Here is a 27,303-nt window from a genome sequence, read left to right as displayed (position 1 = left end):
TTCCCGCCCAGCCCGCGGGGGGGGGGGGGGCGGCGCGAAACGTCCCCCCACCTCCCTGAGCCCCGGGGTGGTGGCCTTGTCCAGCCAAATACCTGGATGTGAAGTCAGAGCATCAGCAGACGCTCTGGAAACACATTCGTTGCTAGAGTTCCCAGAAGATCAGCTATTGCGATAAAATCACACGGGTTTAGGGCTGGATGTGATGACAACGTATCATGCCATGTGATTTCTGGTCACCTCTTTTCCTCCTATCGTTCTGGACTCCAGGATGGGTAAGAAGGCCCAGCAGGTGTGAGAAGATCATGCCTGGGCTTTTGGTCTGATCCAGCAGGTATGCTGCAACCGTTAGCGCTTCAGGGCACATTCCAAGTCTCACAGAAGTCTGAAATGTGTCGGCAGCATTTATAACCTCCCGAGGCTCATGGAGACCTGGCGCTTCTCTTCCACCACTCCCACAGTTTACTAAAAGTTATTACAAATTTGCTTAAGTGTAAAGAAGACAAGGTTTCAGAAACCAGGGAGTGGGGATGTGTAAGCAGGATTGAGACAAACAAACAAACAAATAGGAATTTATGGCTAAAATCCCTCCTTCCAATTTTGTCTCCCTTGCAGGCAGCGAAGAGACGTTATCAAGTAGTTTTCTTTTCAGAGAAGTGGAAACGGCTGCTCGACCTCTGATCCAGGTAGGGGGGATGAACAGGGGATAGCCAGGGCCCACACTTCTTTCTCAGGGACAGTTTTCCTCCCGCTTTCTGAGGAAGAGAGGCTCTGAACAGCACTGCTTTTACACATACCAAGCTCTACATCCTGCACCCTCACGAAATACCCCCGCCGAGTGTGTAGTCCCTGCCTGGCATGATCCCTGATCTCTGCTTTTTCTTTTCAATCTCCATTTTCTTTTGAGGAGGTGGCCGTGTATTTCACTGTGGCAGAGTGGGCCCTGCCGGATCTGAGCCAGAAAGCTCTCTACAGGGAAGTCATGCAGGAGATCTATGGGAGCGTGTCTTTTCTGGGTAAGGGTCTTTCATAGGTGTCAAAGGTAGGAATTGCTGCCGTTAGAATGATGCATGAATCAAAATATTGAACAGCAATATATGTTTGTGAGGCCTGATGTGCTACTTGGCCACCACTGGGTGCTTCGAGAAGTTGGGGCGGCCATGAAAGTGATGTTCAGCATGGCCATATAAAGCGGTACAAGACACCCCACTCATGCAAGGGCAAGTGAGGCCAGTGTTGTGCCATCAACCAAGCCAGAGAGGGTGTTTTGGCTTGAGGCCAAGGTGGAGGTGAGGGCCCATCAGAAAGACTCTGGAAGGAGCCACATCCAAATGTCTCAGTTGTCAGCCTTTACAAGATTCCTTCCCCCAGATGGGATGATGGTCATCCACTCTGACTGTAGTCCGGAAAAGATCCATTCTGCCTTAGACTGGTTACAGTTGAGGGCTTTCATCTTGACCATGGTTCCGTCCTTCCGGAGGAAGTCTGCTCTTCGTTGATTTCTTTCCTTCCCCATATAAGGATGGTCTCTGTCTATCTCTCCCTCTCTCCAACCGCCCTTCCCAAATGAACTGGCTGCAAGTGGGTATCTATTACAGTCAGGGCTTGCAAACTGAAGGCCCTAGCTTCCTTTATTGAGGCCCTGGTCACATTTGCCACGCTGAAGGCACGATTCTCCCGCGGAGTTTTCTGGCGTGATCACACCAGAACTTCTGGGAGGTGTAGCGCTCCCGTGGTGTCCCGCCAAAGATGCACAATAAAAAAGTACCTGGGACGACCTACTAGCAAATGGTTTGCCTCGGGCTGCATGCGGATTCCCCCGGTGTGATTGCAGCGGCGCGCAGCTTTCTCCCCCGTTATCCTGGCCAAAGGAGGAAGCCGCCATCGCGTCTGAACGCATAATCGCAGATCAAACTGCGACGGTGCAAATAGGCACGCCCCCCCCCCCCCCCCCCCCTGCATTATCCGGCCCATGAGACTGGGGCCTGAGTCAGTCTTTCTATGTCTTTTAAAGACTAGCCAATTTATTATGGTAGAAGCTTTTGTGAGCCAGAGCTCACTTTGTCAGATGAGATGCACAAAGTGTCACATAAACTGAGGATACAAAGAGAGAGGGAGCACACACAAATCTCCTCCTGTGGATCCATATGTGGCTCACAAAAGGTAGAAACACAATCTGGACTGGTGAATGAGGTAAACTTAATCATCTAGAAAGGCTCCTTTCTCCCTTCTCGAAGACGGAATATGGTGTGTTCTGTTCTATGAGAAATGGAAAGTTGAAGGGCTAAAGTTTGTAACCAAATGAGGGCTTTAGTTATTCAGGAACAGGAAACAAACCACTTGAAAGAGTGAGGCAGCAACCCTAAGGAAGTCTACTCAGAAGTATTTAGTGGTGCTTATTCCCAAGGAAGTGTTCATAGAGTAGAGGCCTGAATTTAGGAAGGGGGTTGGTTGATACTTGGCTGGCCCGTGATTGGTCAGGCTGGTAGTGGCATGCCTGATTGGTGGAAGATTGAAAATACCAAGTTGGGGGAGTTTGTTGGGGCAGTTGAGCAATGAGAGAGTTGAAGAGAAGACAAAGGGAAACTTTTATTACAAAAATAAAGGGTAGAAAGACTTGATCAAAACAGCCAGGAACAGTTTTAGATACAAATATGAGAGAAATAGAAAGGTTACTGTACCAAAACAAGATATATATGAGGGTAGGAGATGTTAATTTGAATCAGTGTGAGTGTCCCTCTAGTATTTGGAAAATCCTGGTTTGATTCCCCACTGGTGCTATGGAAGCTTGTGGGGTGACCATGGGCCAGTTACTTTCTCTCAGCCTAACCCACCTCACTGGGTTATTGTCAGCATAAAATTGAGGAGAGGAGAATGATGTGAGCTACTTTGGGTCCCCATCTGGCCAGAAAGGTGGAGTATAAATGAACTAAATAATAACAATAGTGTTGTTTTATTAATATATTATTTTCCCTAGCTTAGTAAGTAATCCTAAACAGGTGTACTCTGAAGTAGGTGCTATTTTATTCAGTGAGGCTTACTTCCAGGAAAGTGTCCTTGGAATTGTAAGGTTTGTAAATGTTCTGCTGAAATTTGTTTTGTGAACAATCCTACATAGGTCCACCTGAAATCCCAATGTGTTCTTAAGACTTTATTGTTATTTATTTAAAACTTAGTACACTCATTTCTTTAATCAGTGCCTGTATCTAGCATTCCATTATATTAATTACCGCACTGTGTTAAGATCTCACGGAATAGAGATGAGGGTACCTTTGCATTACAGAAATAAAGACAGTTACTCTGGAATACACATCACTCAGTTCCAACGGATGTGAAGCTGGTATTGACCAACATCTACAATGACAGCCACACAATTGTAAAATTTGAGGAAGTATATGTTTTCAGCGTTTACAAACCTCCTGCAGTTTCATGGCTAGCACATGTCCTATCAAACTACCCTCATTCTTCTGTGTATGCCAGTGACTTTAACAGCCACCATGGAAATCAGAGATACTTGGTTAATGATAAAAACGGTGAGGCACTTGTAGACAGAGCTGAAGAACACAGCTTGCATCTCGTTTTTGATGCTAAAGACAGAGGCACCTTCAGATCAGTGGCATGGAATAGAGAGCCTAACCCTGATTTAACATTTGTTTCATCTGACTGGAGAAGTCAGCCCTTGCCTATATCAAGACATGTTCTTGAGGCTTTCCCACACAGTCAGCATCAACCTGTAAACCTTGAGCTAGGAATCCAAATACCAGTTTTCAGATCTTTTCCAAGATCATGATGGAACTTTAAGAGGAAGAATTAGAAAGGTTTTGGTGAAGATCTGAATAGATGTCTTGGATGGGTCCCTCCAACACATAATAACTACCACCAGTTTGTTGGAGCTGTTATATCTATGGCCCAAAGGCACATTCCTCAAGGATATCGGAAAGAATATATTCCAGGTTGGAGCGATCAGAGTGAGAGGCTGCATCAAAATTTCCTCAACAGCAAAGACCCAGAAGTAGCAGATGAACTACTCATGAACTCGATGCTGCACACAGACAAAAATGGACAGAAGCAACTGCAAATTCCATTCCAGTAGGAAAGCCCGGAACCTAGTGAAAAACCTAGGTGCAAGCCCACGTGTGCTCCAAGGAAATCCAGAGGTAACATCAAACCAGGTAGCTGCCTGACTGATATCCCTATCAGCAGGAGGAAGAGGATTGGATTTATACCCCACCCTTCACTACCCGAAGGAGTCTCAGAGCGGCTTACAATCTCCTTCCTCTTCCCCTCCCCACAACAGACAACCTGTGAGGTAGGCAGGGCTCAGAGAGCTCTTTCGAGGACTGCTCTTGAGAGAATAGCTCTGAGAGATCTTGTGATTGACCCAAGGTCACACCAGTAGCTGCATGTGGAGGAGTGGGGAATCAAACTCGGTTCTCTCAGATTAAAGTCCACGATCCTAACCACTACAACAAACTGGCTCCAAAGGATCAAATTTTACAAGCAGGATTTTAAAAGAACTCTGGATGTTGAAATGCACCTGCCTTGAAGAGAGCCAGTTTGGTGTAGTTGTTAAGTGCGCGGACTCTAATCTGGGAGAACTGGGTTTGATTCCCCACTCCTCCACTTGCACCTGCTGATGTGACCTTGGGTCAGTCACAAGCTCTGGCACAGCTGTCCTTGAAAAAGGGCAGTTTCTGTCAAGAGTTCTCTCAGCCCCGCCCACCTCACAGGGTGTCTGTTGTGGGGAGGGGAAGGGAAAGGAGTTTGTAAGCCGCTCTGAGACTCCAAGTGAAGGGCGGGGTATAAATCCAATCTCTTCTCTTCTTCTCTTGAAGACTGCAAGCTGTTAGGGGCTTTCAGTGCTGATGAGATTTCCAAGGCACTAAAGGACATCAAGAGCAGAAAAGCACCAGCTTTGACTGCTTCCATAATGAGTTTCTGATCAACAGCAGTACGTTCACTAAGAAGTGGCTCGCAAAATTTCTCACATCATTAAAACAGGAAGACTCCCAAGGGTATTCAAGAAAGATAGTTGCTGTTCTGAAACCTGGAAAACCAAAACTTATGGCAGAAAATTACAGACCTATTTCCTTTCTGAGCTCCTGTTATAAACTTCTCAAGAGGCTAATCCTGAGGAGAATCAGTGACAGAATTAATGAACATGTCCCTATACAGCAAGCAGGATTTAGACTCCATTATAGTTGTGAAGACCAGGTTCTCAGCTTAACACCTTTCATTGAGGCAGGATATCAGAAGTGTCTTAAGACATCAGCAGTTTTCATCGATCTGACTGCCACTTATGACACAGTCTGGAGGGATGGTCTGCTGTACAAGTTTTTACAAGTTTTCCCCTGCAGAACATTGCGCACTGGGGGGGAATTGTGTGAATCATTCCCGGAACCTGGAGTTCCACCACCAGCTACCCTCTGGGAAACTTGGGCGACGGCGGTCCCCTCCGGGGCCCATGCAAACGGCAGGCTGCCCCGGGGGAGGGGAAATGCCACCATCGCTTGGCCCCTGGAGTCCGTGATCTCTCCACCGCTTCCGCCGAGAATCATTCACATAATCCTCCCCCCCCCCAGTGTGCAAACTTGAGGCCGCGGCACTTTCTTTCTGCAGGGCACGCTTACTTCCTGCATGGCGGTGCCTGCAGCAGCTCCGGCGGCCTTGGCTCCCCCGGCAGGCGGCAGCAAGCGCGGCCCCGGCGCAGGCTCCCCTCTTCATGCGCCCGCTCTGCCGGCGCCTTTCCCCGCCGGCCATGGGTCACTGGAGAGGGTCCAGACAGGCGGGAGGGCCGCGGAGGGGAGCCTCGGAGATTGGCGCTGGCTTTTGGCGAGGGGGGGAGGCGAACTTCAGCGCCCCCATCCAGGGCCCGCCCCCCCATCCAGGGCCTCTTGCTGGGTTTCCAGTGGGGCGGTCTCTAGGTTGGCACCTGCGGCCTGCAGCCTCACCTAGGGCACAGCCTCCCCTCGGGCCGGCCCTGGTTATCTGCTAGAAAACCCAGAAGATGGTACAAATATGTGTTCTAGGCTTTTTTGTAAAGCTCTTCATAGGATTTTTCTCTGTGCTTTTTAGCTGATAGATTCAATTGTAGCTCATGTTCCCAGGACAGAACAAAGCTTTGGTAGCATGCTGGTGGTGGTGGGGAGAGTGGCTTGGAATATTGTTCAGAAGCAGCTCTCATGAAAGAAAATGTTGGCAACCCCTGCCTTAGAGTACCAAAAATATTGAATAGGTCAGGAGCCACCTTCCTACATGCCTCCTACTTGTGCTTTTATAGCACATCCACATCCAGAAAAAACTCTACATGCCGGTGCTGGTAGAGGCCTTGACCTCTACACCCTGTTATTGGCCTTCTGGGCAGTTGGTTGGCCACTATGTGAAATATGATGCTGGACTAGATGCTGGACCACTGATCTGATCCAGCAGAGCACCTCTTATATATTATGTTCACCATAAAAATTCATTTTCTTGCAGGCTCTCCTTTTAATATGAATAGTGACCCTGCCAAATCCAGCAGGCACCATTGTAGGATTCCTTTCCTATCCAGATGCTGAAGCGTATCACTTATTCACATTAAAGAAAAACTAGTGAAACACTCATGTTATAGGTTGCAATTCTCCATAATTCCTTTGCTTCCATCCAGATGACACCAGAGGATATGAACTCTTCACACTGCTGGCAAGACTGATTTATTACAAATGTATATTTGGGGCAGAGGCAGCCCATGTTTCTGTGGCGGAGCAGCTTGTGAAGGGAAAGCCTTTGGCACGGACAGTTAAAGGTTTTCAGGCAGCAGAAGCAGCTAAGAAAGATCTTTCGGCTCCAGGGATCCTGGACAGCCACTGCCAATTAGAGCAGACAATACTGAGCTAGATGGATCGATGGTCCATCAACTTGGGTCTTGGAAACCATCAGCTTGTTGTATTCATGAGATCGATCGGGCCACAGCTCAGCAATGGGGGGGGCTCATTCTCCAAGCACGGCGCGCCTGCACCGGTGACATCATAGTGGATGAAGGTCACGTTGCCCTTCGCGTGAGCTCCGTGAGCGCCGTGCCCGAAGAAGGGGGTCAAACACTTACTCCTCAACGCACGCGCAAAACCTCCACCGATCCTCTTAGAGAGCGCACGTACCGATTCTGGACCTGGCTGGCTACGAGGCATTGTGGGCATGCGCATTATGCCAGGCTTCGTACACGGCGGGAGGGGCTCGGAAGCCGTGGACGCCTGCGTAGTGGACTCGTGTGAAGGCTGTGCTTTCGACGCATGCGCCTTGAGCGGCTGCTTCTGTCCCCTTAGCGCGGTGAGAAAGCCGTCTCGCCCTCTCTCTACCTCCTCTTCTGACCTGATTCGTTTCCGGCATGGCGGCTGCGTACAGGCTCGTTCTCGTTCGGCACGGCGAGAGCACCTGGAACCTCGAGAACCGGTTCAGTGGCTGGTACGACGCGGACTTGAGCCCGGCGGGCCAAGAAGAGGCACAGCGCGGCGGAGAGGCGCTGAGAGGTGAAGGAGGGGCGGGAGGGGGAGATGCTCGCAGGGTTAGCTGCTGCTGCGCGATGCCCGGGGGTGGGGGACGACGACGACACGACCTGACCGAGGGCTGATGCCAGCTTGTGGGTGGATGGAGGTTGCATGCAAGCTCTGATGAGTAGTGCGTGCTCAGGGGCCACTGGGGTATGGTGGCTCCGGAACGAGACTTTCCTTTATTCTTTTTCAACCACGTGGTGGCTTTCTCTTCTTTCTCCGCGCTCCGTGCAATGGGAGTAGTGGGCTACCTGGGGGTCTTCCATTGCCCTTGCTCGGGAATTGGGATATAAGAGCCCTGGCCTGCCCTTGCTTACTCTGAAGTAAATCCCATTGAATGTAATGAGGCTTGTTCACTCTAGTAAGAGCGCATGGGGTTCAGGCATTGGTCGATAGAAACCAGTTTCGTTGGGGATGATGCTCTCTCTTCTTGCTGCTTGCACATTTTGTGGGTGACGATTTGGGGAAGTTCCCGGAGTTCTGAGGTGGAAGAGGGCAACCGCATGATAGGCCAGGGAGAGCGAACACCCAGGCTCTTACCCAATAACCCTCTTGCTGCGGGTCAGACTCGAAATCTGATCTGAATAGCAGAATCCCTCTGTGAAGGAAGAAATAGCAAAGCAGCGAGTGCCTTTCCCCCCACCCCGGCAGGTGCGATGTGCCTGGCACTCACTATTCTTTTTTTTCCTTTTCATTTTTAACTGTTTATTGAAGATTGAAATAAAATACAATGCTGTACTTAGTAAATCATGAATCAAGGATTGCCATTATCTGCTAATTTTGAGCTTATAAATCAAAATAAATGGAGTTCAAACCAGTTTTAAAGATCTTTCAACTACTTACTATTCTGAAACAAATCTAGTTGTCCTGTTCCATGCCTGGTACTGAGACCTGGCCACCTCCCCTTTCAACGATTTATGCTTGTTTGTCTGAAATGGCTGGTGCTGAATGGGTGGGTCTGAGCATAATAGGCCCTGCTTTGGTTTTTGATGTAGTTTACCATCTCATTCCTCCAGGAAGTAAGACTGGGTGGTTGTGGAGATGCATTGCATGTTGTCTCTTCCTCGGTTGCTTAAGTAACCAGCATGGCCTATTTCTTTCTGTATGAAGATCAGTGATAGCCTCTAGGTGTGTTCTGAAGCTGTGCCACTGTCTGGTAATAATCTTGGGTAGGTCACTTTCCTATCTCTCCACTTTCCTGTCTCCCCAATGGGGCATTGTTTCTGCCTGAACCATACAATGTCCTCATTGTCTCCAAAGAAGAAGTCCAGCCATAGCCTAATATGGTTTGAGATGTTCTTGCTTAAGAAGCAGCTGAGCATGCTTCCCTCTCCCTCCATCCCATGAGGTGTCCCCAGGGCTGGCTTGCTCACTAGTCAAACTAGGCGTTCACCTAGAGCGGGCCGACCCTTAGGGGTGCCAAACTGCACCCCCCCCGCCGCCAAAAGCCCCCATCAGAAGGCGCCCTTCCCCCCTTGCCTTTGTTCCTCTGCCAGCCGCCCCCTCCATCCTCTGCTCGAAGTTTTTCCCACGGTGCGTGTGGCCCCCCTCCCCCCAAGCCCACCCCTCTGCTTCACCCAACGTTTGGCTTGTCTGTCCCCCGCCGGCCCTGCTCTGAAGGCCCCCCTCCCCGGGCCGGGTTCCAGCCGGCCTGGCCCCCATGCCACGAAGTGCCCGGAGAGGGAGGGCCATGTGTGCAGATGGCCCTCCAAAGACGCACTTGGCCGGTGGGAGCGGCGGGTCCTGCTCAGATGTGGCCTCTCCACTTCCCACCAAGGCCAAACTTCCAGACCGCGGTGGGGGGCGCCAAGCTTGGCTTCTGCAAATGGCCCCCGGGAGTGACACAAGGTGAAGGTGGGGCGCCACAAGGCAGCCTCGCCTGGGGGGGGGGGGGCTAGTTTAGCCTAGAGCGCCGAAAAACATCAGGCCTGCCCTGGGTGTCCCCATGATCTGGCTGAGCCTTTGCTGGGGAGATGTAGCAGAAGCTGAGTCATTCTGTGGTGCTGTGCAAGGGAGAGGGAGGCTGGGCACAGTTCTTGCTTTAGGAAGTCAGGGGAAGACGGTTGCAGAAAACAGCTAGTGCCAGTGTGTCTTCTGCTGGTGCACAGTCACCAAACCTTCCTGTTTTGCTTCTGGTGTTTGGGGAGGGGGGCTAAACTGATCTTAAACCAAGATTAACAAGTCCTAGAAGGGGACAGTATCGATTAATGCAGGTGTGTTCTTAAAGGGGATCAGGAATGAGATCATAAGTGCCTGGTGCCTGCACAGTCCACTGCGCTTCTCTGCCTTGCGCAGTTCCTGCCTCCAGCGCAACATCTGGCACTTCTGTACAGAGTGGGGTGATAGGGCACATGAGAACAAGCAGTTTGCCACATTTCTTGTAGAAGGGATTACAAGGAACAAAATTGTTAGTTCTGCTCTACAAGAAAGTCTCTTAAGAGAGGGATGACTGGTTATTTCCTTTTGCAGGGGAGAGCATGGCTGCTACTAAGGGCACCCCTCCCACACACATGATGGTTATATAAGCATCACAGCTTTCTGCTTCACTGAGTTGCTGCGTAATCTGCAGACATGATCTGGCTGAGCTATGGTATGGCCTTGTGTGCTGCATGGCGGGGGGGGGGGGGTTCTCAGCTGTTTTGCTGGGCTTGTTAGTTTCATCACTGGAAGCTTGGAGACAATGATGCACAACTTCACAATATTGGTTAACTCACAGAGCAGTTAGGTGACTTCTCCACCCTACATTGGACAGTGAAACATTGAATGTGCAGATGTGGAACTTCCACAGCAGACTCCTATTCCAAATATTTAGGGAGCCAAAAATCCTGAGGTTAACTGAAGAGTCTGGGGTGGACTGCTAGCACAAACCTATCTTGCAGGGTGCTAGTTGTGAAAGGGGAGGGGAGATATTTTTTTCTTAGCTACTTTCAGATACCACTGGAGAGATAAGTAGGATATAAATAAAGATATGCAAAAAAATACCCTGTGTCTCTGGGATGGGGTTAAAAATCAAATGATTGAATGTTGTAATTTTTCTCGTTCTAGATGCTAGCTATGAGTTTGACATCTGCTTCACATCTGTGCAGAAGAGGGCAATTCGTACCCTCTGGACTGTACTGGATGCTATTGATCAAATGTGGCTGCCTGTCATAAGGACCTGGCGTCTCAATGAGAGGCACTATGGCGGCCTAACAGGCCTTAATAAAGCTGAGACTGCTGCTAAACATGGAGAGGCCCAGGTGAAGATCTGGAGGCGTTCTTTTGACATTCCACCACCTCCAATGGAGCCTGACCATCCTTTCTACAGCATTATCAGCAAGGTGAGCTGGAAAGGTCCTTACTGTAACTCTGTATGGAGGTGGGGCTTCTTTTGTTGTGTGTATGTTTCAAAAGATTCTTTTGAAATGGCGACCAGGATGTAACTTCATGCTATCGTTGTTTTGCGCATTCCCTTGCAATGGCGATGGAGTCCACTGGGCTAATTTCATTCATTTTCTCCCATTGCTTAGCTCTTGCCCATGAATAACTCTCACTAGGCCTGTAGTTTTTGGAAGCCCTACAGTTGACCTTGCTGATTGCAGGTCTGGCATGCGATGTGGTTGGTGTGTTGTGTAAATGTAACAGGACCTGCTTACTAAGGAAAAGAGGTGGTCCTTCTGTGCCATTAATCATTGATGTTGTGTCCTTTCATGGATATTTGTACTGCATGATGATGGCAGTCAAGGTTCTTCGGAAGCAAAGGTAGAGACTTCCGCCTATACAGCATGTTTGTTAATGACTTAATCATGGAAATGGCCAAACCATAAGCCCTATACAAGATTTTGTTGGGTTTTTTAATGTATTTTTCATGTGTGTGTGTAAAAGAGCGTGTGTGTGTGCGCACTTGGAACTCATGGTGACCTCTGGTGACTGATCCCTACTAGGGGCCTGGCGGATATTCAGAGAGGTGGCTGAATAAAGCCTGCCCCTGCCTCTGGTATTTCAAAGTGGTCTCCCATCCAAGTACTTGCCAGAGTCAACCCTGCTTAGCTTCCAAGATCTGATGAGATCGGGCTTGCCTGGGCTAGTCAGGTCAGGGTGCCCTATACAAAATTTTATAAGCCCTATACAATATTGTATTCTAGATTAATATGAACAAACTAGTAGTATATTGTTCTATTATTAAAATGTTTAGATCAGAATGGCAATGGAAAAAAAAACATTCACTTTTACCATATAGTTCTACTACTAAAGAGGCACTGTAAGTGAGCCTGGGTATGCACTCTTAAATGGGCACAGTCTCCTAAAGGAAAAATATTTGAGGCTCAGGAAGGCCAAAGTAATATTCATAGCTTTGTATTACACCGTGATCACAGTGGGAGAAAGCCTATGCAGCAAATGATCTACTGATGAGCATCCTAGTGTTAAATAAAAGCAGTGTTGGTGTGAAGGGCCAGGGACCACAGTAGGAATAGGGAAGCTTTTGCAAGGGCAGCAGTAAAATGCCTGTTCTAAGTTGTGAAGTACAGCAGGCAATTTGTGAGCATGGGCACTGCTGGACTGCACTGTAGCACAGCCCAAAAGATCAACTAGAGCAGTTTCCGAGATGAGGGTTTTCCTTAGGTATAGCTCAGCAGATGGCTTTGACAGACTCCAAAAAGCAGGAGCAAAGTCTAATGAGTGCCACTGCACATTTGTCTGCAGGATCGTCGCTATGCTGACCTCACTGAAGATCAGTTGCCTACATGTGAGAGCCTGAAAGATACCATTGCTCGTGCCCTTCCCTTCTGGAATGAGGAAATTGTTCCCCAGATCAAGGAGGGCAAGCGTGTGCTCATTGCTGCCCATGGCAACAGCCTCCGTGGCATTGTCAAACATCTAGAAGGTGAGTTTGCACAAGCCTGTTCAAGTCTCATGGCAAACTGTCAGAAAGGCTGATGTACCCAGGCACCTTGTAACAGTTCTTGGGAGGGGTAATAAAGCCAAGCTCCTGGAATGATTCATCTTTTTTTCTTGCAGGAATGTCTGAGGCAGAGATCATGGAACTCAATTTGCCCACTGGAATCCCCATAGTCTATGAGCTGGACAAAAACCTGAAGCCCATCAAACCCATGCAGTTCCTAGGTGATGAGGAGACTGTCCGCAAGGCCATGGAAGCAGTGGCATCCCAGGGCAAGGCTAAGAAGTGAGGGTGGGGTAGGCAAGCAGTAGAAGATCCCCCTCCTCATTCCTTTTCCTTCCCAGCACACATCTGCCACAGCCAGAGGAATGGGGTTCAAAGAGCCAAAGGAGGTAGAGTTTCTTGGGACCATATCCCTTCCTTTAGGACCAATTTCCTTCCACATTCATTCCTTCCCAGTAGGTTCTGGAGAGATAACCATAGGGATGTGGTCCACCAGGGGCTCCGGAATTGCATCTTGTCAGTCCATGGGCAAGGGACTACAGTGCTCCTCAGATGAAGGCACTAGAACCTCTGGCATTTCCAAGAGAACTTTCCCACCTTTATGCCACTTAATGCAGCTGCTGTCATTAAAAATTACTTGGTTTTAAGTGTTGCTTGACGATTTGGCCATTCACTGCTCTGATTTTAAGGGCAGGGATGCTTCAGAGCACAGTGGTGATGCAAAGACCACACTTCTGTTGCGGCTTTGTCTTGTGTCATTGAAGGGCCATATCATATTTTGAATTGTCCCTGGAACTGTTATTTGGTTCCGTGTTAAGTAACAATTGCCAAGATATTCTATTGCCATCAAACCGTTAGGATGGGATCAGGCTAGGGAAGGTATGAGCACCCACCCTGGAATCTTCAGATGTAGTCCCATAATCTTGCTATGTAGTGCCAGTAAGCCCAGATACTGTGTATCATTCTGTATTGCTTCTCAGCCCCACAATCCCTGTGGTATCCCAACCTGCCATAGGGTGGGTCTGCACTGGAGCTCACGTCACTGTACAATGGCTGAATTTGCCCTAGTCTCAGTAAAATAAAGGAATTATGTGCAATATCTGCTGTGTCTGTGTCACTTTTTGATGGCATACCTGTGGGGGGAAAACAACTTGCATCTGAGCAAATACTGTAAATATTGAGATTCACCGCAGACCAGCAGAGTAGCCAGCTAGTTACCACTCCTTTGTTAAGAAACAACCCACAGACAACTCTACTGGGAGGAAGAGCATACTCTTACTTAAAACTATACTTAATTTAATTTTAAAATATAACCACTAAACACCATTCCATGTTCAATCAGCTGAAAGGCCTCCTGGAATAGAAACAACTTCATCTTAGTCTGGACACCCTGCAGAGATGGTATTATACTTGCCTCTACAAGAAGTCCCAGAATTTAGGGGAGGCCACTGAAAATGTCCTTCCCTGGATACTGATGAATCTTACCAGATAAGATTCATTTTTGCTAGAAAGTGCTTTTTTAGTCTGTGAACAGACCAGTATCTATGTAGACAGTCCCACATTTTACTGCTGTACATCTCCAAAACACAACAATGAGTTCTCAGCTGTTAAATCCTGAATTATAACTACTACAATTTTTTGAATGCCCTAACTGCTTCTGTACTATAAAACTGCTTAATCTTACTACAAAATAATTAAATGATGCAGTTCAGGGGGGGGGGGGAAGCCCCTTGTTTTAATTATGCTGTTCTATCTTGGGTTGCACCTCAATGCAAGAGGGCAGCTACCTTCTTGGTAGGAAAGGGCATGATACATTGTGATAATACTACACTTATAACTACAGAGAACTGTTGCAGTCATGTAACATGAACATTTAGAACAACTGAAGATACTTCTTGCAAGTATCCAAAGAATCTCCAACCTGGATTGCAGGAAACATATTTGTAAAGTGCTAGATTATCTAGTAATGTATCTGGCTGTTCTCTTAACTTTAGGTGCTGTGGGAAAACTATTTCCCTCCTCTACCCAGTGTGCTGCTACAGCAGCAGTGAAAAGGGCAAACTGTGCTGGGAATTATTAGAAAAGGGACTGAAAATAAAATGGCTTTCTCTCCTTATATATAATTCTCTTTTGGTGTGATTTTTCTGAACGTTCCACACGACCCACAGCAGTTTTTGGTAAAACGATATTGAAAGCTAATTTTTATTCTTAAACTTTTATTTACAATGTTATCTTAGTAGTAGTTGGTGATTTAGTTAAAAAGCCATGTAATCCAGATCGTGCCACCTGTTAGCTCCACTCCCCCATTTCCTAGTAGAATTGTAGTGTATTAGTGTTCCACTCCCCTAACCCTGTAGCACTGGTGTAGTAATGGAAAAACAATAAAATCTTTATATTAAAAAAAAGTGGTGTGATCATGAACCCATCATAGGAGCTGCCCTATTTCCCTTATTTCCATTTCATAGTGACAGTTCAGTCTACCTTGTAGCTGTATTGCAATACTTATGATACATGGTCATTAGCAGAGGGAGGGAAATGCAGACAAGCTAAGGGGATAGTTATGGCATTTACTACTGCATGCTAGATCTTCTGACCTGTCACTCAGAAGCTGTCCCTATCCACTGGGTGCTCTCGCCTCCAATATTCTAAAGTTTGCTGTTCCTCTCCCTCCAATAGCCAGTCGGAACACAGAGGTCATTTGCATATGTGGCCTGATAGCCCTTTGCCTCTAACATTCTAAACAGTTTGCTGTTGCGAGTAATTGAATGTGTCCTGAGGTAAAATACATATCCCAATTTTCCCTTCAACGGTCACTGGAGTTGCCAAAATACATATCCCAATTTTCTCTTCAACAGTCACTGGAGTTGCCAATCTCCCTGTGGGGCCTGGAAAACTCCCAGAAATCACTGTGTTCCCCAGCCACATCACATCATTTCCCCTACAAAAAAATTCCCAGCTATTACAATGGCTGCTTTGGGAAGTGGACTATTGCATTATACCCTGCTGAAGTCCCTCTGTACCTCAAACCCTGCCATCTCCAGGCTCTACCCCTCAAATCTACAGGTCTGGCCCTCCCCTTAGTATTGCCAGCCTCCAGGCAGCACCTGGAGATCTCCAAGATCAGTTCTCCTGGAGATTATGGCTGCTTTGGGCAATGGACTCTATGAAATTATACCCTGCTGAGGTCCCTCCGCACCCCAAACCTTGCCCTCCCCAGGCTCTACCCCTCAAATCTACAGGTCTGGCCCTCCCCTTAGTATTGCCAGCCTCCAGGCAGCACCTGGAGATCTCCAAGATCAGTTCTCCTGGAGATTATGGCTGCTTTGGGCAATGGACTCTATGAAATTATACCCTGCTGAGGTCCCTCCGCACCCCAAACCTTGCCCTCCCCAGGCTCTACCCCTCAAATCTACAGGTCTGGCCCTCCCCTTAGTATTGCCAGCCTCCAGGCAGCACCTGGAGATCTCCAAGATCAGTTCTCCTGGAGATTATGGCTGCTTTGGGCAATAGACTCTATGGAATTATACCCTGCTGAGGTCCCTCCACACCCCAAAGCCTGCCCTCCCCAGGCTCTACCCCTCAAATCTACAGGTATTTCCCAACCCAGAGCTGGCAACGCTGTAACTGGCTATGGAACCGCTTTCCAGACCCTTGGAACCCAGAAGGTTTTCTTTTCTACCTTAGCTGCCACTGCATAACCCCAAATCAACATATGTCAGGGGTGGAGGGAACCATACCTGTTACCATGAGGCTGTCCTCCCATACTACCCACTTGGGGCAGCAAAATGACTTGAGACAGTCCTGCCTTATAGCTAAGCAGAAGGAAATAAACACAGCTTGCCTCCCTCTATTTTCCCCTTCTCTCTGCCACCCCACCAGCCACAGTTGGGACACGCACCTGGAGCTTCCTTCTAGAGCTGCTTGTATTTCTTCCCACAGTGGGCCTTACTCCTAGTATTATAATAGCCCTGTATAGATCTATGATATGGCCACATTTGTGCAGTTCTGGTCACCGACCGTATCTCAGAAAGGACAAGATGGAAAGTGCCATGAAGTCGTAGCCGTTTGCTATTGTCATCCTCTCCAAATAGACATTGCAAAGCTGGAAAAGTGCAGAAGAGGGCAACCAAGATGATTATGGGGTTGGAGCACTTGCCCTATGAGGAAAGGCTGAAGAATCCAGAACTTTTTGGTTTAGAAAAGAGAAGACTAAGGAGGGACATGATGAGAGTTTTATAAAATTACACACAAAATATTAAGAGCTCAAGGGCATCCAATGAAGTTGATGGGAAGTAGATTCATAACAGACAAAAAGAAATACTTCCTTACACAGCAAGTGATTGCAAAGTGGAACTTACTACAAGAGGATGTAGTGATGGCCACAAGTGTTTACAGCTTTAAAAGGAGATTAGACAGATTCATGGAGGATAGGACTATCACTGGCTATTACCCTTGGTGACTAAGGAGAACCTCCATGTTCAAAGGCAGTCAACCTCTGAATCCCAGTGCCAGGAGGCAACATCAGGGGAAGGCCCTGGCTTGTATGCCTTGCTGTTGGACTGCCAGAGGAACTGTGGCCACTGTGTGAGACAGGATGCTGAACTAGATGGATCACTGGTCTGAGCCAGTAGGGCTCTTATGTGATTAAAGGTCATACAGACAATAGATTCTCCTATTATCCCCGGGGATTAAGGAGAGTCCACAGATACCCATTTCAGAACTTCTGCTATCCATATCTAGATACAGAACATGTCAGACAGTCTTGCCCAACCTAAAACCTTTGGAAAATGGGCTATGCAAATAGTCCATTAGTACATTCCAGGTTGATGTTCCTAGATGCAATTCTGTTCCAAGCACTACTGCAATAGGAAACTGGAAACTACAGCAGAGGTTATGAACATTACAACACAGGTTCAGGCTGAAGTACCAAGTTCAGCTTCCTCTGGAGAGATCTTCATGAGACACTACAGCTAAAGGAGGAAGAAACACAAGCCGCCACATCCATTTACATTGCCATGGTGCCAGGAATTACTAGGGCCCTAACATTTAAACCATGAAAGTACAGACACCGAGGAAAACAGTTTATTGGCTTATAAAACAGTGACAATTAGGACATAAAATGAAGTGAACAAGAGTAGTTAAGGTTCTTTTTCTCCCAGGTCATTCCAGAGGCAAAAGTGTACATGGGAGTTTCATTGCTGTCTTGTACACTCAGCAGTAGCTCAGAGGACAGTTTCCTTTCCAGTGTCCCTCATCTCTCTCTACCCTGAGTTAAGTTTTCCCAACACCTGTTGTACATCTTGGGGTAGGTACTATTTAGGTCTGCAGAAACTGAGGCTGCACCCGGGCTACCTTGCGCAGTTCCTTGGCATGTGTACTAGGACACTGCATTTCACACCAGCTGATGGGCACCATCTGTACTCCTAAGATCAAAACAAAAAGTGTTATAATACATACCTCTCCCGCAAAAGCACGAGTCCTCTACTAGTTAAGATACCCTATTACCAATTCCGGCTGCAGCTCATGCTACCTTGAGGGAAATTTAGCTGCTCTGTTTCTGCAAAGCTCTCAAAACACTACACCTGTCTCATTATCATAAGAGTATCATACTTCCTTGTATTTACTTCATCTTATTCTATTCTTCCTACCAATGGTGATAGTCATGTTATTAGGGCAGGCAGAGTGCTTCCTACTTATCCATGGGCTCAAAAGGTTGTGGCCTGGAAGACGTCAGCAAGCGCAATACATTTCAATCTGTGTGGAATCAAACTGTTCTTACCGGCTTCACTATGAGCCACCACTACACCTAGCTCATTTTCTGCTGTTGTCAGCAAGTAGTTGGATTGTGCATCCCCCAATGAGATCTAGTCCCACAGGCTAGGTTAAAGAAAACTGCTTGAAGGCTTTCACTCCAGCTAGGAGTTAAAGATTCTTAAGCTGAGCATCAAAGAAACAACAGAAAAAGGATACAACTTTGGCCAGAACGATGTCTCCTGGGCGGAAACTCTTGTAAACCTCTACCTGCCAGTGTTGTGGGAAAGAAAGACAAGGTAAACAAAGTTGTATGACTAGTCCAAGGGGCTTACATCACAGGGAATGTACATGGAAGCAAGCCTACACTATGCATGAAGAAACATTTCAAAGAAATTGTGCTAAGATACTCTCAAGAATGGCTGAACAGCCTGTTATTCCACATGGTTTGGGTTTTCATTAAGAAATTATCCATACTTCAAACATAATTTGGGGGAGAGGGTAAGACAGGTGATAGATGTTCTAATAAATTAATAAAACGTGTATTAGTGTCAGAAAGAAACACTCTTGGCCCTGTTTGCATTAGTGCACTCATCATATGCTGTAATTGAGATGTTTATTCCACTGACCTTGTCTTTCTCTGTAGCTCGGATATCTTCTCTCCTGTAAAGGGAGACATTGAGACCTTACCCTTGCCATCCCCTTTTCTGCCTGCTGTCCAACTCTATAAGTGAACTGATTGTAATGTGATTAGCTTGCTTTAGAAGGAAGGGTTAGCTAACTTAATAGGTAAACTTGCTCTGGATCAAGTAAACCGGTGATCCCCAGCTTGGTGTGTATGGGCAACATGCTTCCCTCCTATGTGTTTATGGGCACCCACTTCTTTCTTCCCCAGAACAAAGTGCCAATCCTGGCTTTTCGCCAACTCACTGCAGCAGGAAATGTGGCAGAAGAGGCCAGGAGGCATCACTTTTGCATGTTTCTATCATAGTATGGGGCCGCGGTGGCTCAGAGGTTAAGATGCTGAGCTGCAGACCGGAAGGTCTGTAGTTTGGGAGTTCAAGACCCTAGCACCATGTGCTCCCGTCTCTGGCCCCAGCTCCTGCCAACCTAGCAGTTCAAAAGCAAGAAACTGCAAGTAAAAATAGGTACCGCTTCAGTGGGAAGGTAACAGCATTCCATGCATCTCGGCGTTTAGTCATGCCAGCCATATGACCACAGAAACGTCTTTGGACAGTGCTGGCTCTTCGGCTTGGAAACGGAGATGAGCACCGCCCCCTAGAGTCGGATTCGACTGACTTTCGAGCAAGGGAAACCTTTACCTTTACCACACTAGGATGCTTGGGTTGGAACCTCTGAACATATTGTCATTGGCCCCAGCCTTCAAGGCAGCTATTTTGTGCTGGCACCTCTGTTTTTCAAAATGTCAAAAGTGCCTACAGGTTCAGCAATATTTGGGGCTCCTAAAGTAAACCATGAACTGCTGGCAGGTACTGAAAGTAAAAAAATCACTGTTCCCTTTATGTTCATTAGCACTCAAATGCAAAGGGTGAGAATAAAACAATGGTCTTTAAAAGAGACTAGGAAAAAGTTCCGTTGTGGAAATAAATACAATGGCCTCTGGAAAGAGGCTCTGGGCGGGTGCCCCAGCCATGGACACTCAGTGTCAATTTGCTGTGGCGACCTCAGCAGGGTATAATGACACTGAGTCCACCATTTTCTCCAGAGGAACTGATCTCTGCTACCTAAAGAACAGCTGTAATTTTGAGTGATCTCCAGCCCTCACCTGGAGATTGACAACGATGGTTTCACAGAAGGGAATGGTTGGTTTGGAGGGTGGGGTCTATGGCTTTGTACCTGTCTGAGGTCCCACATCTCCTGAAACCTCACTCTCTCCAGGCTCCATCCCTCACATCGCCAGGAATTTCCCACCTGGAGTTGGCAACCCTATCTCCTTCCCAGCTAATCATCTGACTGCTACGTCACATTGGCTGTCATATGGGGGCTACCTCAACAGCATATAAGGATACAGAGCCCACCATTTTCTGCAGGGAAACTGATCTCTGTTATCTGGAAAGCAGTTGTAATTCTGATCACCTGGAGACTGGACACATTTTACCTCAGAACAGCAAACTGTTTAGAATGTTAGAGGCAAAAGCATTGTCGCATATGCAAATGACCTCTGTGTTCTGAGCCAAAGGCCAATGAGGCTGCACATGCTAATAACCTCTGTGTTCTGACTGGCTGGGGGGGGGGGAGAGGATCAGCAAACTGTTTAGAATGTTGGAGGCGTGACTCAAGCAATGCAGCCAGTGGATAGGGACATATTCTGAGTGACACACCAGGGCGCCAACCAGTTCCGGAGCGTGTGGAATGTTCTAGAGAAGTGCCACCAACATCTGGCTTTTATGTATAAGGGAGATAGAAGCCTAATCTCCCCTTGCCAAAATCTCTTCCTACCGTATTGTTCCACGGAATGGGGATTTCAGTGGTGTAGAGCTGACGTACAAGATGTGGACTTTTGCGAAACGTGAATTAATGCTGCAAACCTGGGAAGAAGGGTAAGAAAGAGAAAGGCTGTTCAAGATGACTTTCAGGTTAAGCAAATCAAGAACAGTCAATTTAGGACATGACACACTCTGTAGAAGGAACACGTGCCATATCTTACTGCTTAGCATCTTTCCTCTTTTTCCTGCACCCCCTCCCCATCTGCTGAGGACAGATGCCTGCCAGGACCCACTTAGCCTGTTAGAGAAGAAACTCAGGGACTCATGGAAATAGTCTGAAAGCCTGTGTATGAATAGAACACAACAAAACACTGCCCATACACAACAATCAGGTTTGCAGCACTCAAGATTTTCTAGTCTGTTCCAGTGTTCCCTCTAAGCCGAGTTAGTGTGAGCTAGCTCACAGTTGTTTAGCCTCCGGCTCACACCTTTTTGTTTTAGCTCAGGACGGATGGCTCCAGAGCAAACTAATTGATGCAGTAGCCACATCGCTCACTCACAACTTTAATGCCAGTAGCTCGAGAAGTAGAATTTTTGCTCACAAGACTCCACAGCTTAGAGGGAACATTGGTCTGTTCACTTCTTAGGACATTAAGGACAATTCTATCTTGTCTAGCAAGATCTGCCAGGATTACCTTGCATGTCACTGTGGCCCCAACATCAGGTAGAAGTTGAGAATCTACATCCCTCATTACAGAGACCACAGGCAGCTGTAAAAAAGCACAGAAAACTGGACTGTTATCCACTGGTTGCATTGCATCAAGCTGTCTGCTAGAACAACAAGCCAGCTTTGGATTTCCAGAAGACCACACACTGATTCTTGCCCCACTCACGAATTAAAACATTGAGCATATCCAACCCAACTGCTCCCAATTCGCTTCATTTTTACCATGCCATTCTCACTTTTCTTCATGAAACAACCTGCCAGAGAGGCAAATATAGAGCCATGACGAGTGTAGGTGCCACTGCCAGGGGTTCCTTCCTCTAAGCTGCAGAGTCTCTCTCCTGGGGAATACAATACAAAGGTGAAGTCAGTGCTGGAACTCCAAGTCTGCCTGTCTGTGATAGACTGTGTGCCCAGACCCTTCCAGAAGGTATCTGGCGAAACATAATGTGTTGAAGGAATTGAAACAGCTTTGTGAAGTCTGGCCTATATAGTATTCACCATAAACTATTTAAAAGCCACAGTAAATGAAACAGGTGAAGCCGGTGCAAAGTAGAACATAGTAGAAGCAGAACTAGCCTAAGTGTCCCAGATCTGGCAAGGCTCCTATTGCATTATTCTGCATGTTCAGATACATCAGAGGAAGATATTTGTAAAGTGCTATTTCTCACCTACCCCCCCTCCAATCTTTGCAATGGAAGTAGGGAAGGCTTCTCATCACTAGGAAAATACCAAAAGCACCAGCACTCCCTTCAGTGGTGTATGGCTGATCTTCCTCCTTGTCTTAGGTCTCACAGAGCGTGGGGGGGGGGGGGACAGCCTGCTCACCATCTATGGGAGAGGCTAGAGCAGCTCCTGAAGAAGATGAAGAGATTTCAACAGGACATCAACAACTTTCAATCCACCAACTTGAGCATGGACACCTCCATGGAACAGGTACATTTTCTGGACACCCCTAAATAACTATGCAATTGACACAAGAACACCACTTTATACTGAAAATCCATTGTCTACCACATATGCCTGCATGTCTCCAGTTATTACCTGGAGCATATAAAACAATCCATTGCCTATAACCAACCACTACATTACAATCTCATTTGCTCCAATCCCTCAGACAGAGATTTACACCTGAAGGGTTTACAACAGGCATTTACAATATCCATTCAATAAAGTAAAAAAGCAGATCAACAAAGCCATACTATTCTCAGAACTACCCTGCTACACTACAGGCCCAAAGGAGAAGTAATAGAACACCACTGATTGTCACCTACAGCTCACAACATAAACCAGTCCAAAGCATCGTCCTGGAAAATGATATTCTCCCGTTTGGGTGGCAAAACTTTCCTTGTTAACCCAAAACAGCTTTTCATCAAGAGCTATGGAAAGCCTAACAGAGACTCAAACACAGGAATCAAACCCAGCAATAAATCTAGATGCCAGTTTTGTCCCCATATATACTCAGGCAATATTACAGCCATGCTAATAACATCAGCCATACCACCTTGGGCACATCCTTCAATTGAATACATGCCATCAGGTATCCACAATGTCTCTTTATATGGGACAACAGGGACAATTCCTATGTAAAAAAATAAACAGACACAATCTAACTTTTTTTTAAAGGCTCAGAAAGAAGTGGGCGGCACAGATTAACCATATTGTGGCTGATCTAAAGGTTATTGTTCACCTTCAAAATAATTTCACTGGGAAGATCTAAGCCCAAAGTGCTGAATTAGAATTAATTCACAAATTCAAGACTGTATCTTCACACTCACTGAACAAAGGAGCCTCGATTCCAGACTAATCATAAGTGCTAACATCTCACATATCCCACCACTTACAGTTGTTAATTGGTTCCATATTTCATCCGTCTTTAGATCTGATATTTATTGTACTCTCCTACAACAGGGTAAAACCCTCTGGAACTACGAATAAAAGGAGGTACAACAACTGCAAAGCACTACAGTTCTCCTTTATTGCCAGAAGGCACAGAAGCGTCACCCCAAGGCCCGCATCTCTTTCACCCGGGTTCCTGATTATTCCCAGGATTACCGACCCGAGTTAGAAAGATTTACAGCTCTCCGCGTGTCTTGCCTTGCCTTCTTTTAGTTCTTTCCCCGCCCCCGGTCAGCAACCTATTTCTTTCCGCTGTTTAATCCCCTTCCTAAAGCACTTCGCGCCTACGCGAGAGGATCTCTCCACTCACTACTAGCCCATCTCCCATTCTAACCTAAACTGCGGCTGTTCTGCGCAAGACGCGCTCTCTCTCCGGCAGAATCCCCTGAAGGATGTCCGACTCTCATTCGGTCTAAAGGCCCACCTCAGCCTTCCTCCCCACAACCCCGTACACATTTGCCGCCATTCACCCACCAGGAACGCAAAACCGCGCCGGAGCCATGCTGCAGTCAGGGACGACGGAAACCGAGGCTACAGCGCCCACTTCCTCCTCAATCAGACCTCCTACCACTCGGGGCAGCTGTAGGCACCCACATCGTTAGTTAGTCCTTCTGTCACGTGACTCTCCCCACACACTTTTTCCTGTTGTTTGAGTCAACTGACTGAGAAAAAGTAACGCTAGAGGGAGAAAGCATGACCGAGTCGCGCGATACCCGATGGGATTTGTAGTTCCATTCGGGGGAGTGCATGCGCGATAAGCTTTGGATAAGGGTGACCAGGATAAGAGATGTCTGGGTGGATGCGGTGACCGGAGAGCCGTTTGTCTCGTCTCAGAGAATGGAGGCGTCGGGTGAGAAACGGATCCTTCTCACGCTGTGTCCCTGCGGTGCATACTGGGGTAAGTCGCCTTTAGCCCGGCATGCTTTGAAAGAGACCGTCCTTTCCCCTTACCGGGGTACTCCCTTTCTCCATTGCTGTTAGGGGCACAGCCTATTGCTATTTGCTGAGATACTGTTGTCTCCCCCCCCCCCCCCCCCCCCTTTCCAGCGTTTCTGTGGATGCCGTTGTGCGTTGTGTTGTGAGACACAACTGGATGTCGGTCCCCTTCGCTCCCGCAGACGTTGCCTAGTTCCTTCTTCTTCTGCTATTCTGAGACTATACCCTCAGCGTGCGTGTTTCAATGGACCTCCGTGGAATGTAAAGTTTCGATGGTTCTGGGTTTATAGACAGTCTGAAAAGGTTGGTGGAGGGTATGCCCCGACTTCCCTCCCCCACCCCAAATACCCTCTCAGTAACCGTTATCCGGGTTGTGTCATGTCCACGAATCGGAGTAGAGAAGCTGGAGCTTCAGACAAGGGTGGCATTACAACGTTGGCTGACCTTTTTTCATACAGAATGACTAAAATGTCCCTCAGGGAGGTCTCCCACTACAAAGTGCATTCTGATTTTCACCCACGCAGGTCTGATGAGCATCTCTCAGTTATTAATGTTCTTCCACTGGTGAAGATTTTCTGTGCTGCCATCTGCTAGAAGGGTGATGCTGCCGGTTTTTAAAAAGATTGCCCTTAATCTGCGCCTAGGAATTATGCCAACTCTGCCCAGCTGGCAGAGAACAGGCTGGGTGATCTGACTGCTCTCAGCAACAATGCCTGTGTGTGTGTATTATGTACTGTAATCTCCATATGAACAGGCTAGTGGAGCTGAGCGCTCAGCATCTGGCCCCATGTGAGCCTGAACCCTGAAACTGTGCTTCAGAATATTCCCCTGTAAGAAAACTGAGTGACCACATCATTATCAATGCTCCCTCTAAGCTGTGGACTCTTGTGAGCAAAAATTCTAATTTGTGAGCTCCTGGCATTAAAGTTGTGGGCGGTTTAGAGGGAACACTAATCATTAGGTGTGTTAATATAAGAAACTCTCCTGTCTTAGGGAGGAATTTAGGGGGACAGGGTCTGGTGTATTGCCCATACAAAAACCTGGCCATATATACACCACATATAGCCAAATTCTGTTGGAGTTTCTATCATTTGAGAATTAACAGACTGTAGACGGATACAGCTCCACACTGATCCCTTTCTTCTAAAAATGTGTTAATGTGTTGGAGGCTATGCAGCAGTCCTACCCAGCTTAACTTTGTAAATTACTACTGTATATCATACTGGTGTTTTAGCAGCCCGCAGAATCTCTTCTTTTGGATGATATGTCCTTAAGATGAACCAAACAGTACTGCTAGGTTTCATATGAGAGACTAATAAGAGAGAGTATGCTCCCTTTTGGTAGCACAAGAACATGTTTTACCCTGGCTGGCGTAGCTTCAGAATGCCTCCTGAAATGTAAATCAAGGATATGAAATGAGTAGATTGGGGCGGGGGGGGGGGCTGTCTCAGTAAGACTGAGTGAAGTCTGGAAATTGTGTTTGCTGCTAGGCTAGGCTCAAGCCTGCTCTTATGAGGTGCTCCATTGTCATTCTCGGTCCCTTTGTGCTGTTCCTGCCTGCCACTCCTTGCTGGGTCACTCCTTACTTAAGGCCACCACCCCTTGAGGTTCACAAGATCACCACTGTTGGTTAATATTAATTGGCCAAGATCAGCTTTCTCCAGAGCTGGCCTAGCTCAGGTTCCTTCTTGCTCTTACATTAGTTGCAGCTCGACACCAGGGTTCATGCAAACAGGTAAGCTCCATCATTCTTTCAGCCCCTCTTTCAACCAGTTTGGTGTAGTGGTTAGGGGCTCAAACTCTAATCTGGGAGAACCAGGTTTGATTCCCCACTCCTCCACATGCAGCTGCTGGTGTGACCTTGTGTCGGTCATAAGTTCTTTCAGAGCTGTTTTCTCAAGGGCAGTTCTCAGAGAGAGCTCTCTCAGCCCTATGTCCCTCACAGAGTGTCTGTTGTGGGGAGGAAAAGGGATTGTAAATCACTCTGAGACTCCTTCAGGTAGTGAAGGGCGGGGTATAAATCCAATCTCCTCCCCCTCCTCGGCTTCTTATTTGAGTCTTTTTGGCCGTGTCAGGCACAGTAGACTGGTTTAAATGGGATAACTGTCCCATTTTAAGGGGACAAGGGGATAGGCTAACCCCCCCCCCCCCAAAAAAAAATGCATGACTGAACTTGGTTTTGGGAATGTGTGTCTCCTTCTTACTTCGGCTGCGGTCACACACACTAAATAATCCACTTTCAATCCACTTTCCAACTGGATTTTGCCAATTCACACAGTAAAATCCAGTTGAAAAGTGCATTGAAAGAGGATTATTTAGTGTGTGTGACCGCAGCCTTAGTGTGCTTCTCAAACCGCAGGTATTCTACAGTAATGCAAATGAGCAGGAAGGGGTGTGAGGAAGGATGCAGGCCTTTCCCTGTGTGATAGCCATCTGAAATCTACAAGTGCCCAGCTCTGTAACACATTATGTATTCTGGGTGAATCTTTATCACTGACCTTAATTTACCTCTTCTCCCTCCCCAACTCTGGGGATTGCTAACAGGTCTTGGGACTTGCTTAGTGCATGAATAGTGTCTATATCTCCAGTTTCCTCTGTGGCATTTTGTCTTTCTCTTTATCATGATTGTCCTTAGTTAATACAACAGGTTGGCTCCTACAGAATGTTTTCCACTAATGGTGACATTTTCCTCCATTGTAAGAGGATCTTCAGTTGGTCCAAGGCTCCTTGGACTATACAGTTAGCAGAAAAGTTCTATAGGATCCAATCCAATGACATTTGGGAAAGGATCCCAGAACTTACTCTCACTAAATATGCCCCTTTGGCACCTAGTGTCTGGTCAACATGCTGTCTCTTGAACTTAATGCATCTTTGGCCACACAAGATCTGCAGTTCCATTTTGGGGGGGGGGGGTAGACAGAAATGTTAGCAAAGTCGCATCTAAAACAGTATTCTGGATTGGCAGTGACTGTTCCTCATCCCTGTAGCACCGAGTGGCTCCTTATTGTTGTAATGCCAGGGAATTAAGCCCAGCACAGGCTCCTGAATGCCAGGCTTCAAGCCTTTGCTCACACTCTTGAAATGTCTGAGTTACAAAGAGGGTGGTCTTGATGCAGCTGCCTCCCTCCTTCCCCAGGATTT

At 47.2% G+C, this 27,303-nt stretch overlaps 2 protein-coding genes across 2 annotated transcripts; one reads left to right on the top strand and one right to left on the bottom strand.

The window, feature by feature from the left end:
• Window positions 1-7,254: 7,254 nt before the first annotated feature.
• Window positions 7,255-13,512, top strand: PGAM1 (phosphoglycerate mutase 1). Its single transcript, XM_015415907.1, has 4 exons — window positions 7,255-7,502; window positions 10,569-10,843; window positions 12,207-12,387; window positions 12,522-13,512. The coding sequence occupies exons 1-4, from the start codon at window positions 7,361-7,363 to the stop codon at window positions 12,689-12,691; spliced, it is 768 nt and encodes a 255-aa protein (XP_015271393.1). The 5' UTR covers window positions 7,255-7,360; the 3' UTR covers window positions 12,692-13,512.
• Window positions 13,513-17,481: 3,969 nt separating this feature from the next.
• EXOSC1 (exosome component 1) lies at window positions 17,482-23,859 on the bottom strand. Its single transcript, XM_015415927.1, has 8 exons — window positions 23,701-23,859; window positions 21,553-21,668; window positions 21,299-21,373; window positions 20,617-20,705; window positions 18,786-18,819; window positions 18,376-18,426; window positions 18,185-18,269; window positions 17,482-17,828 (listed from the first exon to the last, which is right to left on the bottom strand). The coding sequence occupies exons 1-8, from the start codon at window positions 23,726-23,728 to the stop codon at window positions 17,722-17,724; spliced, it is 585 nt and encodes a 194-aa protein (XP_015271413.1). The 5' UTR covers window positions 23,729-23,859; the 3' UTR covers window positions 17,482-17,721.
• Between the last annotated feature and the right edge of the window lie 3,444 nt (window positions 23,860-27,303).

Source organism: Gekko japonicus, unplaced genomic scaffold (assembly GCF_001447785.1).
Source record: "Gekko japonicus isolate JY-2015 unplaced genomic scaffold, Gekko_japonicus_V1.1 scaffold59, whole genome shotgun sequence".
Taxonomy (NCBI): domain Eukaryota; kingdom Metazoa; phylum Chordata; class Lepidosauria; order Squamata; family Gekkonidae; genus Gekko; species Gekko japonicus.
The sequence above is the reverse complement of the archived record's forward strand: the minus strand, read 5'-3'. Positions and strand labels throughout refer to the sequence as shown.